This window comes from Protopterus annectens, chromosome 3.part1, assembly GCF_019279795.1.
Source record: "Protopterus annectens isolate FY-2018-M chromosome 3.part1, PAN1.0, whole genome shotgun sequence".
Classification (NCBI taxonomy): domain Eukaryota; kingdom Metazoa; phylum Chordata; order Ceratodontiformes; family Protopteridae; genus Protopterus; species Protopterus annectens.
Window position 1 is genome coordinate 1,713,953,402 of NC_056732.1, and position 22,925 is coordinate 1,713,976,326.

The 22,925-nt window shown below is 37.0% G+C and overlaps 1 protein-coding gene across 1 annotated transcript in view; it reads right to left on the minus strand.

The window, feature by feature from the left end:
• Positions 1 to 22,925, minus strand: part of LOC122797839 (vomeronasal type-2 receptor 116-like) — a gene marked incomplete at its 3' end in the record, with an annotated part of 154,354 nt that overhangs the window by 79,922 nt on the left and 51,507 nt on the right. Inside the window, exon 4 of the mRNA XM_044066360.1 lies at positions 20,160 to 20,283. Coding sequence (XP_043922295.1) covers positions 20,160 to 20,283 — 124 coding nt within the window. The remainder of the gene's footprint in view (positions 1 to 20,159; positions 20,284 to 22,925) is intronic.

The window sequence follows — 22,925 nt, forward strand, 5'->3', positions numbered from 1 at the left end:
CTTTGGTGACTGTCTCAAAGAAGTCAACCAGATTTAACAGGCATGACCTCCCCTTGATGAAACCAAACTGTGTGGGATCGAGTGCTTGGGGTTTGCCAATGTCCTTGTTAATGAGGTCCATGATAATCTGTTCCATGAACTTGCAGATGAGGCTAGTTAGGCTGATGGCTCTATAATTTCCTGGATCGGTGGACTCTCCCTCCACCTTTGTGCAAAGGGATGAGAGTGGCTGTCCTCCACTCAGCTGGGACAAAGCTGATACTCAGGCATTGGTTGAATAGGGTGCCTAATGGTGCTCCTTCTTGGTCCTGAACAGAAATTTTTTCCTTTTATTTTAGAGTTTATTTGTTGCTGATGTCCATCAGAAAGGTTTACTCTTCCATGAGGAGGATGATTTTGCCCTGTTCGGTATTCCTGATTCCATGCAACCATATAAGCGTTTGTATATTACTTTGATGTAGGTTTGGACAGATGTGCCAGTTCCTTTGGAGGGAGAGGGGCTGTGAAGCTGTTTATACCTTCCCTCGGGAGGTTTTAATCAGCTTTGGAGAAGTTTTTTTGTTTGACCCTAGCTAGGGGGGTTGGGGGAGATGATGACTTTGAAAGTGACCATTTTGTGTTCTGCTCTTACCAGGGAGGACAACACTATAGGAATGCTGCAGTGGTTACTCATGTTGATTAATACCAATTCTAAGATATTACCACCTGTTGTGGGGGTGTCAACCAGCTGGTCCAAGGCATCTGCATTGACAAAATCAAGGAATTTCTGTGCTTTTGTGTTTTGGCATGAGTTGTTCTTCCAGTCTATGGTTGGGTAGGTTAAACTCACCCAGGATCAGGGTAAAGGACTGAATCTTAATAAATTTGAAGAGGTCCATCCAATCTATGGTTGGATAGTTAAACTCACCCAGGATCATGGTAAAGGATTGAATCTTGATAAATTTGAAGAGGTCCAGATAGGTGAAGTGGGCATCGTGAGTCAAAGTCAGGGGCCTGCAGCTAGCTATGATTTGAATAGGGGTCTTGTCAATGGTTAACTGCACCTGGAGTGTTTCATGTGCTTCATACTGCTTGATCAGCCTGGAGGTGTGTATGCCTTTAATATATATTGCAACTCCACTACCTATTGATTTACTGCCCATGGTTTGTGGTCTGAATGTATGATAGGATGAGTAACCTGGTATGCCTGGGGTGATCTCTGCAGCTCTGAAACAGGTTTCTGTGACTGCACATATGTCAGCATCTTCCAGGGTTAAGAATGCTTGCAATGAGTGCAGGTTCATGTTTAGACCCCTAGCGTTTAGCAGCATGACCTGTAAGTTGCATTTTGATGACATTTTCATGTTGACAATTTTGACCTCATGGCATTGCCTAAAAAAGGCACTATGGAAGAGGCAAAAGCCTTTGCCACAAGCCTGAAGCCCAAGGGAAACAGATGCAGGCCATCTCTGGCAAAACATCGTGATCTGTTGATCATGTCTTTCCAGGCTGTCAGGTACTGAATCCCCTGGGAATGACACCAGAAACTAAGCCAATTGTTAAAGTCAATCATTTTCTGTTTGTATTGAGACATCATTCTGGGTGATGGCAGAATGCTGATTAAGGCTAAGAACATACCTGCCTGGGACACATACTCAGTGAGCTCGATCATGTCTGTCTTCATATAGTCCAGGGAGGTACATCTTAAGTCATTCACACCAACATGGACTATGACAGAGTCATAACAGTACCTGTTGTTGAGAGACTTGAGTGCATGGGTGATATGGCAGATTGTGGCACCTGACAAATAACTAACAGTGACTTTCTTCTTATTCAGCCTGGTGAGGGACACATCTGTGTGTCTCACAATGAAGTCTCCTATGACTAATTTGTTGGGTTTATGTTTAGGCCTTGATGACTGTGAGACACAGGTGTGTGGACTATGTGTGGTGTGGTGAGCAGTGGAGTTCGTGTGTGTTTTTGCTTCAAAGGTCTCTTTCATTTGGGTATGTTTTTGTTGAGGACCTCTGCATATGTGGATATGTGTTGTGTAGGTGTGGGTGGTGTTTGAGGTGTGGTGTTTGTGTTGACGCCTTCCCAGTGCCAGATATACTGGCATGTGAGAGTGAGAGCATAGACTCTTGGTTCGTAATGTACTTGCATCTCTAACAAATTGTTTTCCTAGGTGGTAGTAGTAGAGAGTTGTCTGTGTTCATGAGGCAGTTGCTACAGTGTCTCAGGATGTCCATATCAACCAGACAGGTAGGAGAAACTGTGGGAAATTGCCCATCCATATTTGTCAGGATCTGAGGGTGAGAGGCCAGAGAGAGCTAAGGGGATAAAGGGTGGAAGGTCTAAGAGAAGTACTACTACATGATCACACAAGTGCTACTAAGGGAAAATTTGTAGCTGTAATACCTCGCAATGGGTTAAAAACAGTGCAGCTGTGGTGGATGACATGCCGAACAAGCCCAAACCAGCTCAAATGTGGGGTTTACATAACACAAAAAATAGAAAATTTTAGTAACACAGAAATCTAGCCAATCCTGCTAGTCCCTGCTTTCTTTACCAGCTTATGCCAGACAAAATCCAGGCAGCCCTGCTACTTTCCCTAGCAGAGGAGATAGGCCCCTACCAACACAAGATGGCTGCTAGAAACACAGAAGGCAAACACAATATGGTTACTAGAAACACAGAAAGCAAAAACAAACATCTGTGGATGCAGAAAACCTTGTATCCAGAATATGCTACTCAATTTAAGGGTAAGAACACAGTAAAACTCAAAAAAGCACATATTAACCACTTATAGACAAAAAACAGAACTCACAGTATGAAAAATACAGTTAAACAGTAATGAAATGCAGTAAAATGTAATTAAACAGTAATGAATTGCAATAAATAGCAATGAAATGCAGTTAACAGTAATGAAATGGAGTTAATCAGAAAATGGCTTTAAAACAGTGTAAATGTGATACATTAGCTCGCAATCACAACAGTAAAACACAGCTCAAATAAAGCATCAATTCAGTAGAATACTGTCATCAATTTAATAAGGCTACTGACAAGCAATAATAAATGTGGCAAACTAAATACAGCTGAACTCCTAAGCACAAGCAGCAACATGAAGTAGGAAGAGGCACAATATATATATTTTTTTAAAGTGAGGAGACAGAAGATAATTCAAGGTTAAGAAGCTAAATGGGTGGGCCTTCTCAAATGATCACACTGTACTCAGTAGAATGAGTTGATGCAATGGGTGGGCCTTCACAACTGATCTCACTGTACTCAGTAGAATGAGCTGATGCAATGGGTGGCCCTTCACAACTAATTTCACTATACTCACTAGAATGAGCTGATGCAATGGGTGGCCCTTTACAACTGATCTCACTGTACTCAGTAGAATGAGCTGATGCAATGGGTGGCCCTTCACAACTAATCTCACTATACTCACTAGAATGAGCTGATGCAATGGGTGGGCCTTCACAACTGATCTCACTGTACTCAGTAGAATGAGCTGATGCAATGGGACTTGAAGGAGTGTCCAATATCAAAGTTATAGGAGAGGCAGCAACTCAAAAGTCACTAAGCTTTAAGACCACATATCACACTTTTTCATGTCACACTTTCGTGTAACAATTATTTAAGAAAAAAGTATACTGGTATTCAAATAAAACTGATGATTATTTTATACCCTACATTAATGAAGGGAGAGGCACTAACCTTTGCTGTGTGATGGCATTGAGTTTGTTCTTACAGTAACCATTATATCTGCTATGAAGGCCTGAGTCACTTTCAGCTCAAGACTGCATATGAGATATAATGGTTAGTGCAATGATCAGGGGAATACTCCCAAAGATCCTGTTAATTCCCCCCAAAAATCTCAGTTTTTATGCTGTCTTCTCTACAAATTTTGGAAAGAAGTACTTTACTTTCATTTTCACTGTACCTGCAATTATTGTTCACCAAGGTTGTTTAAGTATTAATTCACTTCTTCTGCTTCACACAAACCATTTGTGGTGTTAAGAGCCTAGGTCTTCCTACAGATGTATTGCGATAATTGCACATGCAGAAGGCAAATTCTGCTAAAGCATGTTAACATTAAGAGTGCAATTTGTCTGGCATCAGTTCATACCAAGGATGAACGTAAGTTATAAGGTAATTTCAAATCAGCAGGTAGGCATCATAAATGAAAGATCGTGGAATCTTTTCTATGGGGGGACAAAAACAAAGAATAAAGCACTTATGGAGGTTGAGACACTTAAGAAAAAGGCTCTCACCTAAGATGAAAAAAAAATATATATATATCCTATTGTGTGGTTTGGGGGCAAATAAGTGAATGCAATATCTCAAAGAACAAGATTCTTTCAAGAAGGTGGAGGCCAAAAAGTCTCAGTTTCAGAAATATGAGAACCTCCAATGCCTGTCCTAGCATTTAAAAATGGAATTCAAACCAAAGTGAATTTCAAAACTTGCAGTTTCATATTTCAAGCATTTTTAAAGGGAGATTTTGCACTCCCTAATGTGAGAGTTACACCACCCTTGCTATATGCATATATCTATGTCTATAGCTATACCTCGTTACAATTAGAAAGAGCAAATGCTCACTTGAGCTAATGCTTTTTTGTGCTGTAAAAAGTGAATGCTCATGTGAAAGAACATTCTTCTTAATGTACTTTCTGTTGGCAGTTTTTTGAATGGGATCATGATATAGCAGGGTAAGGGAATTTGCCCTTATCCCCCTGTTGTAAGATCTCAGTGGATGAGCAAATTGGTTTATAGATTGGACTTTCTTCCTAGATGTCAGGGCTGTTTTCAGTATTAATTTTAGTCTTCTAAAATATTTTTTACTAACTTTTGTTTGCATTTCTTCATGTTTTATTGTCAATCCTTCATTAATAGCAAATATATATATATATATATATATATATATATATATATACTCACTTTCTCCTGCTTAAGTTCCTTTATATCACATTCCTTTCCCATACTGATATTTATTTTGTACTGCAGCTTTCTTAATTTAAATGTTACTTTTACACATTTATCAAGACCAAATGGCATTCTTATCTCCTCTGACAAAATTTTGACCACTTCCAGTTGTGCTTTCAGCTCTGCATCTGATGAACTATATAGTTTTAAATTATCCACAAAAAGAAGATAAGTCTTTAAAGTTTGTTGTATTCTGGGAGCCACACTATAACCATGACATAATCGGTTAAGTAAACAGCTTAATGGGTTAAGGATAAGACAAAACAGCAGTGATGACAAAAAGTTACCCTGGAATATCCCTCTTTGAATTTTTATCCCTGGAATAAAGCATTGTTGTTTATCATGGCTTAGCTGCAAGTGGTTTGCCACTTTCATGGTTGCTGTAATGTAACTGATCAATGTAGGGTGTATCTTATACATTTGTAAGCACTCCTTTATCCATGAATGTGGGATGCTGTCAAATGCTTTCTTTTAATCTACCCATGCCATACATAGATTCTTCCCCTTTTTACATTTCTCCATTACGACTATTTAACAATAAATGATCCTTTGTTCCATATGACTTCTTTTGTTACCCTTTTGTGCTGTTGCCATGATTGAGTTTTCTTCTAAGTGACTATAAACTCTGTCAACATCAGTTCCAGTGTATAATTTATAAATTGTCAGTAGGCAGGTTATTTTTCTATAGTTTTTAGGATAGCTTGCAGGTTCACTGTTAAGGAGGAGTATCATTTTTCCAGTTGTTAACCAGGCTGGTGTCTGTTCAGGGTGTGCATATAAGTAGCTCTTACTCAGGGCTAAATCTTCATGTAAAGATGCTAATAGTTTTAGCCAGAAGTTAGGCACTGCATCAGGGCCTGAGGTTTTCCGAGTAGGAGCTTTTCTTAATTTTGTTTCAGTTTCTCTGGCTGTTACTTCATCCCATTTTATATCCTGTACATTTGGACTTTTTACTGTTTCTTTTACTTTTTCTATCCATTCAGCATCTTTGATATGTTCCACAGGATCTTCATAGATATTTCTCCAAAATGTGTCTATTTCTTCTTTTTCTGGTGGCATTTCTATTCTTTTGGCTTTGTTTCACAACTGTCTATAAAACATTTTTGAGTCATCAAAAAATTGTTTATTTAGTACTTTTCCTTTATATTTATCTATATTCCTTCTATGGTTTCCTGCCTGTATTGATGTATTTAGCTTATTATTTGTAATATTATCCGATAGATCCTGATCTGTTCTAATGCTATGCATTGTCTTTTTTTCACATCTATCTATGCATTGTCTTTATCACATCTTTCTAAGTATTTTTATTGCTCTGTTCCCCCTTCCATACTCTTCTAACAGTGACACAACTTGTCTTAATTGCTTTATAGTTTTCTCTATTTGATACTTCCATGATGGCATTTTCTTCCCTTTGTTGCTCTGTATTTTTGTGGTAAGGCTTTATCTGTTATAAATTTAGCTACACAGTAATATATCCTGCTTACTTCTGTTATGTCACATGATGTTCATTTGTTTTATTAGACTTCTAACATTTTGGGTCTTATCGACATTCTGTAATCTATTTCTTTCATTGATCGTAATACACATCTTTATTAAATCAAGCAACTTTTCCCTTAGATCGTTTTTTACTAAACTGAGGGCACATTCATTTTTCTCCGTTTCCTGCAGGAGTTCTACAGAAAGTTACAGAACATTGTCCTGTGTTACACTCTCTTCAGCTAAAGCCTACATCACCCATTGCTTTTATATATGGAAACCTACTGGTCTATACTCTGCAACACTGACTGCATCAGACTTGTCACTGCAACTGAACTTTTGTCCTGGCTTCCTACTGAATACTCTAGAGTATCTTCATGTGGCAATTGATCAGATGCTTCTCATTCCACCTGTTTTTCCTTAATTTGGGGATTCACTGTTCTATCATGCTGTGACATTACCAGAGTTGGATTTTCTTCACTAAATCCTTCACTTAGCAGGTAATACATAACTGCAGTTTCTATTTCTTTAATGTCTCCATTACTAATATTCTTTTCTACGTTTTCCCTTTATTTTCTTAATTTTTGTATTGTAAAATATTCCATATCCAGATGTATTTGCATGTATTTCTTTTCAAATATATTTGCTGCTGCTTTTTTGTATTGATTAGTTTTGCTTTCTCCTTTGCATAAACATTCCACCATATTAAATCTTTGTTTCTTTCCCATGTCCACATTTCTTCTTCAGATGTCTCCCCTCCACCTGTTTTTCCTTATTTTGGGGGCTCATTGTTCCACAATGCTGTGACATGATCTGTGTTAGACTTTCTGCTCTAAATCCTTCACTTTGTAGTATTCCATAACTTTAGCTTCTATTTCTTTAAGTTCTACTTTACCAGTCTTCTGTATTATGTTCCCCCTTTCTGATCTTATTTTTTTTTTTATTTTGAAATTTTCCACCTTTTGGTGGCTTTGACTGTTTTTATCTTCAAATATCTCTGGAGCTGCTTTTTTGTATTGATTAATTTGGCTTTCTCCTTTGCATAAATATTACACCATATCAGATCTCTGTTTCTGTTTCAAGAGGCACTCCTATATCTATATCTATATCCATATCTATATCTATATCTATATCTATATCTATATCTATATCTATATCTATATCTATATCTACAGCTATAGCTATATCTGTATCTATATCCATATCTACATAGAGAAAGATGTATAGCTATAGCTATGGTGACATTACAGATATATATTTATAAATATATAATAACTCCAAGAGAGGTGAGCCTTAGTGTAAGTGAATAAACTAATCTATCACAACTTCCTCAGGCTTAGTGTATATCTTCTTCATATCCACATGCTGTTCTGCAATTCTGAGGTCCTTATACTTTCAATATGTACCCGACGAAAAATCAAAAGTAAAATGAAAGGCTCAAATTTGCACAACTTTCTATAGTAACAGAAGTGTTGGGGTGGTTATAACTTTCAGAGGTATATCAGATATTAAGAAAGTAAGACACTTGCATTGTTACTGATCACTTGATAAGAGTGAAACTGCTCCTTGTGATCCAGTGATATGGTTATGCAAATAAATGTATTATCCTCAGGAGTGGGTTGACTGCACATGAATCTCAAATGACTACAACTTCATTCATTTCTCTATTGACATCCAAGCGTTAGACTTCATGCTTTTCAGATTTTCCTAAATTGTTTTTTCAGCCCTCAAAAGGAAGAAGACACAACTTGATAATTCTAAGGAAGATTCCTTTCAGTATCTTGGGGTCTCCCTCTCAATCCAGACTAAAGATTAGAATGCATTCTCAGTTTCACTTGGATTATTTCCAAAGACATTACGTTTATTAAAGTGGTAAACCTCGCAAAGAAGCATTTTGATTGAGGACAAACAAATTATTAGCACCTAAAAAGACATATTAAGAATATATCACATCTAATGAAGTAAGCACTTATCTGCCCCTCTCTATTAGGTAAGAAATGTTTTGTATAATACTATTGCATGCCCACATAGTCATGTGCCAACATCTAGAAAGCCAGATATTTTTTAGATTTCCAAAAACCTCTTCTAGGTGGCCAAACTGCATGTGACAATTGATCAGATGCTTTTCCTTCCACCTGTTTTTCCTTAATTTGGGGACTCACTGTTCTATCATGCTGTGATGTTACTGGAGTTGGATTTTCTTCACTAAATCCTTCACTTCGCAGCATTAGTGACTCTATAGGCAGAACTCAGTAAGCTTCATAGGTGGTCATTTTTCTATCAGGCATAGAAGGTATATCCCTAGGCAGGTCTGACAGAAATATCTATACAACTTCCAGATTTACTGTGAGGTACTTGCATTATCAAAAAATATCACTACATGCTAAGGTGAGGGCACTATTTAATGGCAGCTGTAGCTTGTAACAAATTGATTGCCAATTTGTGAGGCCAAAGAAAAATTATAGAAATTGCCTAGGACTTTAAAGATATTGAGTGGGCATATACTGAAGTGCACTTATGATAACATGGATGCTTCTTGAAGAACATCAACCTCGAGGCAGTAATTATGCACCATGCTTGCCTGAAATCTGTAATCTATCCTAAAGATGTCAAGGCATCTCTTCTAGATGTCTCTTTGAATTTTAGAATCCTTTTTTGAGGAAACTCATAAGATATTTTTAACTTATTTGTTAGTTGGGTAAGTGCCCTGGACACAAGTTCCCCTTTTCAGTGGTGACCAAGGATCGCTGTCTGCTTCTAGCTGGAAACGTAGGGAATCATATCCAGGAGAAAAGGATTTATCATGTTATAAGCTTATAGCCTTAACCATTTGTTCCAAGCTGACAGTTTGCTTTCAGACATGGAAGAGAGGGGAAAAAGCTCCATATCTTATTTAAGACATCTAAACATAAACCGTCTATCAACACTTAAGCATGACTCTGTGAGTATGTATTAGTAAATTTAATCTGTCCTCCATGTGGAACACTTTTGTTTTATTTCTTTCAGATGTCAGTTTGAATTTATTCAAGAAAATATGTGTCCTCCTAAAAGCCTTTCTTCATCAAACACTAGACATAAGATGAGGCCGAGAAATAGCCTTAGAACAAAAATAAATGAGGGAATAAGACATTATTTAAGATTCTTAATACTAAGTTATGCATTGATTTCTAGCTTCCTTCCACATGGGAAGAGTTATCTTAATAGTCACATAGATGTTGGAGGTACTATACTGAAATTAAGGAACAGGACTGTGTCCGTTGTAACCAGCTCCCTACCACAAGTACACTACTCACTTGTGTGTGCCCTGGTGCTTTAAAACACAAACTGTAATTCAAACAGAAAAATGGAAACATGGATCTTGCTGATAAAATTTACATGCATTTTTGTATGTACCTCAAGCTCTCCATGCATCCCCTGACATGATAGATTGTGCCCCCCATCCCAATGCGGCTTATGTGTAGTATGTCCACTGTAACTCAGAGACAATAGAATACTATGTGATATGAATATCATATGTAGCATAAAACATGTCATTCATTTATAATTTCACAGTTCTGAGGGCTGCAGTTATAGTTCTTGCATTTTCAATGGCTCCTCATCCATATTAGATATCTTGTAGAAATCTGCATAATTTCTCTCTGACCTGGGAACAGGGTGAAAAGCAACTGCACGTATACTTATAGTGACAGCTTTCATTTTTCCATGAGGATAAGGTTTTATTCCCTGTGCTTACTAGCTTGACAAGATAGACTAGTCACTAGTTTCTCTATGCTTAGTAGGTTAACAAGTTAGACTAGTTCATTAGGTTCTCTGTGGGACTAATAGTGCACTCCAAATTGGGAAAGAGTCATTGGTGAACATAATTCCTGTTCATTCCCTATTTTCATTAATGTTGTTGAGTATGGCGGATTACCATGCAAGTATAGGTAGATTATACCAAATTGTGTCATTATTCATCACATACAAAATTCTTAGATTTAGACTATATATGTATCACTTAATCCATTGCTTCCTTGTTATTATTGTCTCTTATGAAGTCACGGTGGAAATATATTTTCCTTTTCCAGTACTGATAATTTTTTCAGGCATTTTCATTTTCTATGTTATGGACCAGAATTATCAATTAAGTTATTGAGCACACCAATAAACTGACATTTGCCATAATGATTCACAGGCAAGTACTAGTTTAGCTGTCCTTCTCGACCATTATAATCCTAGCCAACATTTCTTAATGAGAATCAAATCCTGTACCTCTTACTGTGAGGTAAACACCCTAATCATTATGACAACCCCCATCTAGGGGACAACTTACAACAGATGTTTCAGTTTTCCAGATAAATACTGATGACATGGACAAGGGAGTACCATACCTAATGGCATGTATGTCATTGTACATAAATTATTTTTATTTTTATTCATGTAAAAGGGAAGCTGTTGCTATAGCTGCAATTTCTAATTAACAGTTAACACATGAAAAGGGGTTAGAAGAATATGGTTTGAAATGGAATGAACAGTGTGGCAGAATCATTAGAAAACCTCTCCAGGATGATTTAAAGTGTGTTACAAGATACAGCCACCTAATAAAAGAACCCTCCTCCAATGAAGAATGAGGTGACCACAGCTATTGGTCAATGAGACTTGGGAAATTAACCCTCACAAAGATCTGCTGGCTCTGTACAGAGCACAAATTTCAGAACTCAAACGTAAATCCTACAGTTCAGATATTAAGCTGGATAATCTAGAAAATCATAGTCGATGAAACAACTTATGGTTCATTGGCATTCTGAAAGGGAAGGAAAGAGATGAGCATTTTAATTTCATGAAACAAGATCTCATGGCGGCATTACAGCTAGCAAACCCACCAGTACTTGAGTGAGAACATAGGGTCATGGTTAGGCATGCATTAAATGCAGTTCTGAGAGACATGGTTGTGGGATTTCTGGATTTTATTGGCAATTCACTCTCAGGAACAGCAGGTAGCTGGGTCAGGTCTTATAAATTGCAGGGATGAATGGGAGAGTTGCCAAGGATTACAGTAATGTCCTATTTTTAAAAAGGAAAGTGATGGTGCTAATCATCAGGAGAGTCAAGGAAACAGAGGGAGCTGTTAACTGCATTTTCCTGCCATTCTGAATACTAACATATGTGGTCACTCTGTCATGTTTGGCAATCCAAGGGAAACACGTGTTTTTCTAGATGACCACTACAGAGTAGTGAAAGTGATGGGGAGCAGGAGTAGGGACAAGGAAGTGGTCATTATACAAAAGGATATGCACAGCATGGACACAGTGGACGCTCCTTCACCTAATAAATCTCAAGGAGATAAATGGCACAAAGCTGGGCTAAGTATGAAAGAGTGTACATTGGGAATAGGCAATTGACCAAAAAGCAAGACTGTGCTGGTTAATGAAGCCACTTCCAACATCACTACTTCCAACTGACACATTCCTCTTCAATATGCAAAATACTCCAAAGATGACAGTATCCTCTCCACCACACCAGACCTAGAAATCATACAGGTAGAAGAATTTGAAAAAAACTGCTTCCCATTATTCTACAGCTCTGTCTACAGGGAAATAGATGCAGCAAGCACTCCCACTTGAACTGTTAGACAGATACTGTGCTTTTTCTATTTTTTGGATGATCATAATCCCTCCTGAAGGAGTTTACACTACTGTCTCAGGGATTAACATCCTCCTGTAAAATGGAGGAGTTTTATTAGATTTGGATTTTCTGTATAGCTTCTTTAATAGTATGTGGAGGAGGTATACAGACATTTGTCTACCTGTTTTGTAAAGAAGCAATTCTAAATTGTCTTACCCTTTATCTTATCCTTTGGCTTGGGACAAAACTGGTCATTAGAGGCCCTGGAGTTACCATTCAGCAGATAATTCTCATTGGAATTGCTGCAAGGCAGTTCAGAGCAGCTATCTGAAGATGCGCCAGAACTGGAGATCTGTGGGTAAAGTCTGCTATTATGAAATGTTGGTCCATCCTTGTTCTTTTTGAACTTATTGTTTATTGGTTACTTTTATTAAGCTGCTGTTATAAATTGGCATTTTGCTAGGCTAAGCTCATATGCTTGGTTCCTCACTGAAGAGCTTGCATTATTCTCATACCTTTGTGTGGAGGGTATTTTTCCTCTCTACTCCTGCCTCTTTCCATGCATGGTCAGGTTTGTTAGGCATAACCTCATTTGCAACCTGTTAAATTATTTGGGTTACATTTTATAACTGTTCTAATGCAATGTCTTTCTAGTTTAACAAAGGATTGGTCTCTTGTTAAGAAGGATATTGTCAATTTACCCAAGTACTTACATGGAATATTAAAGGTAAATCCCATTTAGTTTTTTTTTTTTTTTTTTTAATCAGGAAACTAAACTGAAGTTGAAGTATGTGATGTTAATTTAAAAACACTGGCAAGGATGGCTTGTTAAAACTTGTGTTCAGTCAGCTAAGAAAGGGGTCTCTTTGCTTATACATAAAGCCTTAAACTGGTCACCTGAGACCATAAAAAGTGAGAAACAGGGCAGGTGGGTAGTTGTTAACTTACAAATGGGTAGCCATTTCAAATATTGGATCCTGCTAGAATGTGTCCTGAAACACGGAGACTGAATGACCAAAAAAGCAGACTTACATATACAAAGTCCAAGATGGCCATTTCTCAGAATATTCCCTTTTCTCCAAGGTATGTTAATCTTGGGAATTGGTAGATATAAGCTTGTGGGGTGTCAGCAGCTTGACCTTTACATTGGGGGTACAGGGAAAAGTCCCCCTCTGCAAAGAAGAAGTTTAAAGCAGAAACGTGATTTTTGAGATTTGCTCTTCTTCTGTAGTTTTGGACTTTTATTTTTTTCAGCTTATCGGCACTTGGCATTTCGAGTGGAGACATTCTCATAGGCAGCCTTCTAAATGTGGTTCCATCAATTATTTTCAAATGTTTCTATGGTGCAAATAACGATAAGCCTTATCCTATTGTGGAATTCTTCAAGGCCACAATGGAGCTTGCAAGAAGGAATTCATTGATTTGATATGGGGAGACTTTTAAGATAACAACGGATGCTGCTATGGAATGGTTAAGAGGATATAAGGATAAGCTTATTGAAGTTTTGGGGGCTACAAAAATATTTATAAGAGAGTGCAGGTATATTGCTTGTTGGAGAGCATTCCATCTAGATAGCACCGTTTGTACATTCAATGCTCCAGCAACCATCTCTGCCAGCAGGAGTCACTAGTTTTTGTAAGTTCTGATAAAATGTCTTGTATTGATTGGATTAAACATAAGACTGGTCCTCTCTCCAATCACTCTATGGTTTGGGGAGAGTTGGAAAGACTGAACATCTATAGAAGTAGACCTCCTTGAAGACTATATATTTCCCTTGTGAAAATCTGTCATTCCAAAAATCTCCTATCGACAGACATTAAGACATTTTGCAAGAATGTGACAGTTTTAAAAGCGAAATGAGGGTAGCAGTGTATGTTAGAAGTAGCAGAGGAAAGGGATGCCAGAGACACCAAGTTTAATGTCTTGTTTGCTCAAATCAAGGAACTTGAAGCATCATAAAACAGTAGAGGGATAAGAAAATCTAAATTTCAAAGTAGGTAAAGGCATTAAAACAAAATTACAGAGCTACACATTTTAACTTGTTACCCACTAGATCGGGAAAAATGAAATTGTTCCTAATGGGCTAAAAGTAATTCTGATCCTAAACTTCTTGCTTATATGCTAAATGTAAGGAGAAAAGAAATACAAATTCTTATCTTGCAGAATGCACAAGGCTGTTTGCAAACTAATGTTTTAAGATCAATCAAATAATGACTGTAGCCCTCCTAAAATCCTCCCAAGCTTCCATTATCTGTTCTAAGAAGTGAGAGCTGATTTCTTTGCTGAAATTAGCTTCCCTCAGCTATCCAGAAAACATTAGTATAATTAAACTGCCTAGTCACAGAGAAAATTGCATGTACTATCAGTAAGATGCCAAGGGATAAGAAGATGGGATCAGATTGATTAGCAGCCAAGTTTTATATTAAGTATATGGATATTCTGGATCCAGGACTGTTTAATTTATATTTACAGAAAAATATATTAGACTTCCGTTTTTGGACAGGGTATGTTTGGTCATTATATTACTAAGGAAGGGTCAAGACTTGCCTAATCCTGTTATTACTTCCTTTGAAAACCAACATTTATGCCAAGATTTTGGACAAACATCTTGAAAGTTGACTCCCTCATCTTATTCTACCTTACCCATTAGGGTTTTGGGAATGGCTGGCAGGGTGGACTGAATCCAATTAGACCACAGTTCAACATGGTGCATTGGGCTAATATCCAGGCCACTAATATAATATCCAGGCCACCCCATTTGGCACATTTTATTAATCTTCACAAAGCCTTCTTTCTATTCTGTTGATTGGGAGTTTTGTGTGATGCACTCATGGGCACTGGAACCATAGAATGATGGCGGAGTGGAGCCCCCCCCCACTTTTTTGCAGACTCCTGTCCCAATTAGTTTTGTTTTCCACACCTCCCAACTACCACAATGACGTTGGTTTGTGAGCAGAAAGGATTATTCAGAAGCTGCCGTGATGACATCAGCGTGTATGTCCAGTTTGCGAGCAGGAACGGATTATTCAGAAGCTGTTTGCAAACAGGAACAGCAAGGATTATTCAGAAGTATGTCCGGCTGGTATTTGCGAGCAGGAGCGGGATTATTATTCAGAGGGGAGCTGCATCTGTGGACTGTAACTGGATTATTCAGAGTGGAGCTGTGTCTGTAATTGCAGAGTGGAGCAGGAAGGACTTACTTTCAGAAGCTTGCAGACTGGAGCGGGAAGGATTTACTTTCAGAAGATGAATACCGCCTGTCGGATCAGAGTGAGTAAGTGTGTGTGTGTGTGTGTGTGTGTGTGTGTGTGTGTGTGTGTGTGTGTGTGTGTGTGTGTGTGTGTGTATGTATGTGTGTGTGAGAAAAAGCCCCCAACAGGATACACCTGGTGGAAAAAAGAGCCTAAAATCCCTAGCCACCATCACTTGTAAATTTATGCCTCACATTTTTTTCTGTTCCTCTTCTGGTTTGGTAAAACAAAACCTTTTATTCTAGCAATGTTCTTTGTGATTTTTTTTTTTACATGCCAAGTTACCAGCCCTGACATACAACTTTCAACAAAGGTACACCCTTTCACACATGTCTCCACACAGAAGACACTCTAGCTGGGAATCGAACCAGACAGTCTTATTGTGAGGCGACAACGCTACCGCAGCACCACCACAGCGGATTGCAATGTTCTAAGGTTATAAAATCAGTATTTGAAATGTGTCCCTATTTTGTTTGTCTTCCTGTTTTTATGATGGAAATGTTCAAGTAGACTGTTATCATGGAATAGACCTTTATGGTGGAAATATTCTGAATAGGGCAGTTTTGTCATCATTGGTTAATACATTTTTGTTTCATTGCCTACAGGAAAAATGTTTAAACAATAAATTTAAAATGGGCTCTAACTTAAGTCTAACAAGTGTGTTGTATTATACAAGGAATATAATTTAATACAATCAGGAAGATGAATCAATGAATGCATACATGTATGCATTGTTTGAAAACAGCCCAGATGAAAGTGTGAAAGGCTCAAACTCATGGGCAAATTGGATGCAGGAGATCAAAGCAGGCATCTCAAAAATAAAAGGAAATACCAAAGAGCTTTGGCCAGCTAAGTTTGAGATGACTGCAAGATAGGAGAAGTTATTGAATACCCAAATGACTTAACCATCATGCAGGAAGGTTTGTCACAAATAATAACTGGTGTCAAAGTCATGACAATGCCCTCTGAGAACTAATCCAATTGTTTGGCATTTGGGAACTTGTGTGACCAACATGTGCTCAGAGTCATAAGAAAGCTTTTCTATATTGCACAGCTTATAAACAAATTGATTGTGACTAGATCTAGAGATGTTATGCTCAGTATCCTACAGAGTGTTTAGAGATGACATGTCTGGCATACAAAGCATCCTCTGACATAATGCAGATGGACCTACTGAATCTAAACTGATCCATCTATATTCAAATGCAACTTGGATCTAAAGATGGTTTTTGTTAATAGAAGTAAGGTGCTTTTTAGTTTCTCACTTGCTCAGGTTAATATTAATGGAGTCTGCTCTACTATATTTCCATTGCAAAAGAGTACCTGTAAGGGATGCCTATTGTCACTGATGTCCTTTCTGCTTACAGTGAAGACTCTCAAGCTGTTCTAGTTCCAAATAACTTTTTGATACCATCTTCCTGGTTTGAAGATGAATGACTCTTCTGAATTTCTAACTTGCACTGTCATTTAAAATCTATTCTTTTGGTCTTGCAAATGCTCAGTGGGATATCAGGACTTGTTCTGAATGAAAGTAAATCTACTTTTTCCCTTAATGTAGCATGTTGGAAGTTGCAAGGCATGATCAGTGAACTTGGGATCAAAGTCTTATCTCACTATAAGCATACAGGTATCACTATATTGCATGATATGTCAGAGATGACGGAAGTAAATGCAAAACTTGTTCTCTCTGATTTTAGATGGATATTGTCAGACTGGCAGAAATTGCATCTCACTTTTTCCTAAAAAATTTTGTTCTTATGCAAACACTTACCAAATATCTCGGAATTTTGTTCTTATGCAAATACTTACCAGATATCTGTACCAGAACCTGCTCTCAGAAATTCAGAAAAATCTTTATGAACTTTTTATGGTGCTCCTTTCTTCTGAGAAGATTAAGGAAGAAATTGACAGCTGTGTTCATCAGTGGGAGACTACAACTTCCAGACCTTCCAAAATATGTTACGGGTATTGCATTTCATCAAGTCCTGTAAGCAAGAATGTTATCCGCCCCAGTTTAGGTAATCCCTGTGATCTATATAATTCTTGTTCTAAGAATGCATCCCAGTTTACATGAAAAGGGAAGATCTGGGATCCAGGTGGGTTGGAAGTTTAGATCAGCAAACAGATTAGCAGTCAAGAGGTTGGCCACTCTTTTGGAATTTTACACAAGAATAAGGGGTCAACCATGGAATCAAGTGGATAGCAGAGACATTTTGATATGACTGGTTAAATGGGGGGAATGTTTGTTCTGGAATGATTTCCATGGTAATAATTATAGGGAATTTCCATCATTCCAGGGTGCACTAGTAAAATCCATTCCACTAAGAATAAATTCTGGCAATATTTCAATTAAGGTGTATATTTTTAAAGGTGCAGCTAGGCAAACATTCTGACCAAGTCCTGAGGTATGTGGAAAAACAGGAAGAGCTTTCAGGGTTTTTTTTTGAAAATATTTTATTAAATAAAAAACAACTGAGTTAAATGAAAAACTGACAAACACAATTTAAACAATTTACAATATCCACAGGATATGCAATCATTATAAATTATAAATAATAAAAATCTGATATTGAGCATATTTAGTTAAAAAAATTAACTAAGATAGCTTCAATTCAGCTCATGTTGTCAATCAATTAGAGAACTTTGTTCAGCGGATTGAAAACGGTAGTGTTATTAGCCGATCTTGACTTTATAAGTTCATACTCTTTTATGATCACTTCTTTAAGTAGACTCAAAGTCATTGAATTGAGGTGAGTCAGATCTCTTCCACTTTCTAGTGATTGTTTTACTCACAATTGCTAGAATAGGCCAAAAATATGAGAATGGTCTTTGCTAGGTAACAAATTGGAATATTAAACATCACCATATTAATGATTATGACACGATATCAGACCATAGAGCTTGTACAAAATTATTAACATTTTGTCAGTAATCTTTATATAGGATACATTCATATAAAATATGTTTCTGATCATCTTTAAGGTTTAGTTTACACCTTCAATAATTTTTAGTCTTTTAATAATTTTTGAAATTATATTAGGTGTAAATAATGTTTTACATAAGCACATCTAATTGTCCAGCTGTGACCTAAGAATTTCTTGCTGACTTTAACAATAAAAGTTTAGAAGCAGTTTCAGTTTTTGTCCTCTTCTTGTAATAAATATTTCCATAACTTATCATTAATTACTTTTTTATAATATAAAATATGTTTATAAATGCCAGATAATATTGCCATCTGAGCTTTCAGTATTTAAGTGTGACATTGTATAAGGTTTTAATTAAAGAACAACCTAGATCTGATTCTGTTAGTTTTAGAACAGCCACTGGGGAATACATTTGCTGAGGATGTTTTGGAAACATTTTTTGATACTGTGGAAATACTTTACTTGTCCCACAGATTGCCTTTACCTGGAATAAAATAATTAATGGCAATTCTCTCCACTGACTTTATTTAAATACATCTCATCTACAGCTGATAACTGTTGTAGATGTCAGTCTGCTTGTTGTTTATATTCCTGTGGGGCCACTGTGTCCAATATTAACGTGAAATAAGACAAATTAAGGAAACAAATATCCTGGGATAAGCATTTTGCCATTGCCCTGCCATGATCATCCAGAATTTAGTTTCTATGGATAGTGGCAGAACCTGCTGCATTAAATGAGGTGGAGTATGACTGGATTAGATCATGATGTTTAACTGTTCTTGCTATGATTTTCTCACACTAGAGAACAGACATTCTAATTTTTTCTCTGTTTTTAGTATATATGAACATCGCATATGATTTCATTTTCAAAAACAAAAGCATGGAAACATTTTCTGCGATTTCTGGAATATATTATACATTTACTGGTGTCATTCTGGTTGCTAATTTTTGTCTGCAAAACTTTTGTATTAAGTATGTACTGAAAATATGTCCTGCATCAAGTTTGTTGGTTGCTTAATAAAGCTGCTGCTATTAAAAAAATCAGTAGTTCAGAAAGTGGAACATTATACATATTGATTTTGTAAAACACCAGTATGAGTATAACTCTTGAAATTCAGATTGAGGATGCCCCTTGAAACAATGTCTAGGATACAGAATTTGTTTTTTTGCAATAATAAAGGAGTGGCAGCAGACTTACTTCCAAATTTTGTTGGTTAATAAAATATTTCTAGAGTAATAACAGCCTAGGACAAAGTTTGTCCTCATAACTCACGAGGGAAGACACCTATGACCACATTTGTGTGCTTTAAGTTAGCAGCTTAAATGTTTCATTTCATGGTTAATAGGTTCCGTTTTGGGTATTGAGGTAGTAGCAAGGAGACCAACCACTGTTAAATTCCATTTTAATTACTTGTATAGCTTTAGATGAGGGAATAAAAGAAAGGCACCCATTTCACTTTCCATTCATCTGTGTGAACAGGCTGTTTTTGTCAATGTAGGTTGAAAAATGCATTTTGCACTAGAGAAACTAAAGATGACATAAGTGTATGAGGTAATATAGTGACTGCATGAATCAAAGATCAGTGCCATGCAGCATGGCACTAAGTTAAGCTACAGCCCAGCTGCAAGTACTGCTGGGAAATTTTATGTTAACATAATAAACTAAGGAAGGCAAGATACCACTATGTTCAATAATCTGAAATCAGTCACTCAATCAATCATGAATAGATGCTGTTCTATTTTTCTGTCAAAGATTTACTGTTAAGACAAGTAGCTAACAGACTGCATTTTTTATTAAGCCACACAACGGTACTGAAAGACCAGTATCCCATTATCCTACTCCACAGCTTGTGGTTTCCTGTAGTCGAGCATTTTAATGCATATCTTATATTTTAAAATACCAGATTAATGACATGTTTTGAATATTGTCACTTACTTGTTTCATTTGCAATCTCTCCCTTGGAGCAAGGAACACAGCTGAAGCAACAGATTGGCTGTCCCTCTATAGCTATGCGCCTGTGACCTGGAGAGCAGCTTTCACTGCAGACTGAACGAGGAATCTGCATCATGAGAAAAAAAGGATCGACAAAGGAAGTTAGTCTGATGCAAAGTAATCTCTGTGCCTTAGCACTACAACAGAGAACTGAGCTGGTAAGTGCAACAAGGACAAGCATGAATGTGTGAAAAGGAAATGTTTTCTACTAAGACAGTGTGAAGGACTGGGCCCAGGATTATGTCAAGATTATTAATCTTCTGAAAATATTATCTGCATAAATATGGTTCACCTTAATAAAAATATGACTTTAACCAAATAACAAAATATTTTACCATTGTCTGCAAATATGGCAGTTGTGATCTAGTTTATTTCTCAAAAACTGTGAAGCAATTTTTTTCCTCAAGTGATCTGTGTTTCACTTTTCTGTTGTTTAGTATTCAGCATCAGAACTTCCTTTAAATCCTAACCTTCTCCTCCTTATAGTACAATCACCTTTGAAGAAAAAGGCTGTAGGTGTTATACCTGTACCAGTTAGATCAATCACTTACATTGCACTGCAGCATAAGGGGCATCCTGCATTCCTGAGGGTGCTGTCTTCTGGATGAGATGGTAAACTGAGGCTCCATCTGCTTGACTTGGTAGTAGCTTAGGAGGATGTCAAAGAGTAGAGGAAGCTCCCCAATGAGCCAATGTCCTGTCAAAATGTCCCCCAGTGGTATAAATACTACCTCAGGTCTCCCCTGAAAAGAGGCTACTAGTGGGATTAACCTGGTCAACAAAAGATAAATAAATCGCAGAGAAATACTGAGGACAGAGCTCGTCCTTAGTTTCCTGGTTTCTTATGTGACTGTGTAGCTGCTTTCACATATGGTACCTAATCCATATAACAAGGTTGTGGAAGGAGAATAGTCCCCACTGAGTTCTTTAGTAAGTGCACTTTGGTCCTTCTGTAGCTGCATAACCTCTCACTGGCCCCACACCAAGCACCTCTGTCGTGCTATTATCTGACCCCTTTTCCTGCTCTTTCTTAGCTTATCCAAGCTATGTTAGAATGGCATCACTAACTAACAGATTGCTTCAATGTGGCTCATTTTTTACTACACTTTCTCTAAAGTAAATATTTCTCATATCAGTACTAAATATTTTCCCACTGCCATGTACTTATGACCTCTACCATTTGTATTTAGAATCCATGCCATGTTTCCTGCCCCTTCTTCCTCATCATTTGACGTGCCCAGATTGTGTTATCTCAGTCCCTCATAATTAGCAATATCTAAAGTAAGATACTATTTATTGTCTATAGCTAGTGCTATAATAAAACAGTAATATGTCAATGATAGTGTTAGTGGAGTGAATCTCAATGTTTTGAGACCATTACTTTTTTTAAACAACTTTATTAAATCACAATTTACAAATGGTGCATACACATTTTCTTTTTAATAATTAGCATTCACACCAATATTATATCAATTGTTCAATTCATTAAACCTCATTCCTCTTCCTGAACATTATTCTGCATGTATTCTTCCCACATATTCTTTTTATTTATATGCAGTTTACTCCTCTTTTCTAAAGATCCCACCTCCAGTTACTTAATTTCCTTTACAATATTCAGTACTATAGTTACACTTGGTTTAGATTTTTATTTCCATGTTCTAGTAATTGCTTTTTTGGCAGCTGATAACATTACACCTAGTAAGGCCTTAGTATGTTTAGTCAATTTATATTTTGCATTGCAGCTCAAGTAATCCATTTCTTTAGTTACAAATTCTTGATCCTCCAAATTTTTGACAAAGTAATGTACTTGGTAGGGATTTTTTAAAATCTACTTATTCATCACACTCTCAAAAAACATATTCCCAATTACCTCTATCTTCCCTATCACACCTCCAACATTTTCTATCTCAGAAAAATAATCTGAAGCCTGCTTGTGGCATAGAAATACCTATGGAAACACTTCCAAGCAAAAATCCTAAACATTCCGAATGTTGTTACATATGTGGGAGCCATACATGTGCCCTCCCATTGCTCCTTTGAAAATTGTTTCTCCTGTTTCTCTACCCAATCTTTTCTAACCTCCTCTAAAGAATTTTTTAGTAGTCAAGTAATATTTATGTGCCCTACTAATTACACCCTTTAAAATCAAATTATGTTTTAGATTAAACTAAAAACTCTACCAGAGCTGATGTTTCACTTGCTACTTCTCCATAGCTTTCTCTTTGCTTATACTATAATATCAATATCTGGTTGGGAAGGCTGTCTCTAACTTGCAGTCCACAATTCTGCTTGATCTCATCCCACTATATTCACTTTCCTTCTGTAGTTATTTGCTCCCAATGCCTTGGTTTCTTTTCCAATTTTCTCCAGTAAAGTCCATCTCCTCTTGCCTGTTTTCTAAATCCTACTAGCAGTCATCACTATTGACAAAATCTCCTTTCTCAATTCCCTTATTGACTTAGTTCATAGACTACTCTCTGCTTCTTTAATATAATGTTATTTTTCTTGAGGATCTGCATCCAAAACCCTACTCTCTCCTCATTTAATCCCTCCCCTCACTTCATCATCACTTTCCACTAAAAATTATAATTTTTGCTTGTGCTATATATATGAGCCTTAACTGTGTAGCTCTAAAGCATCCCTTCAAATTAAGTAATCCTAAACCACTTTGTTGTATTGGGAGGATCAACCTATCCCACTTAACTCTTG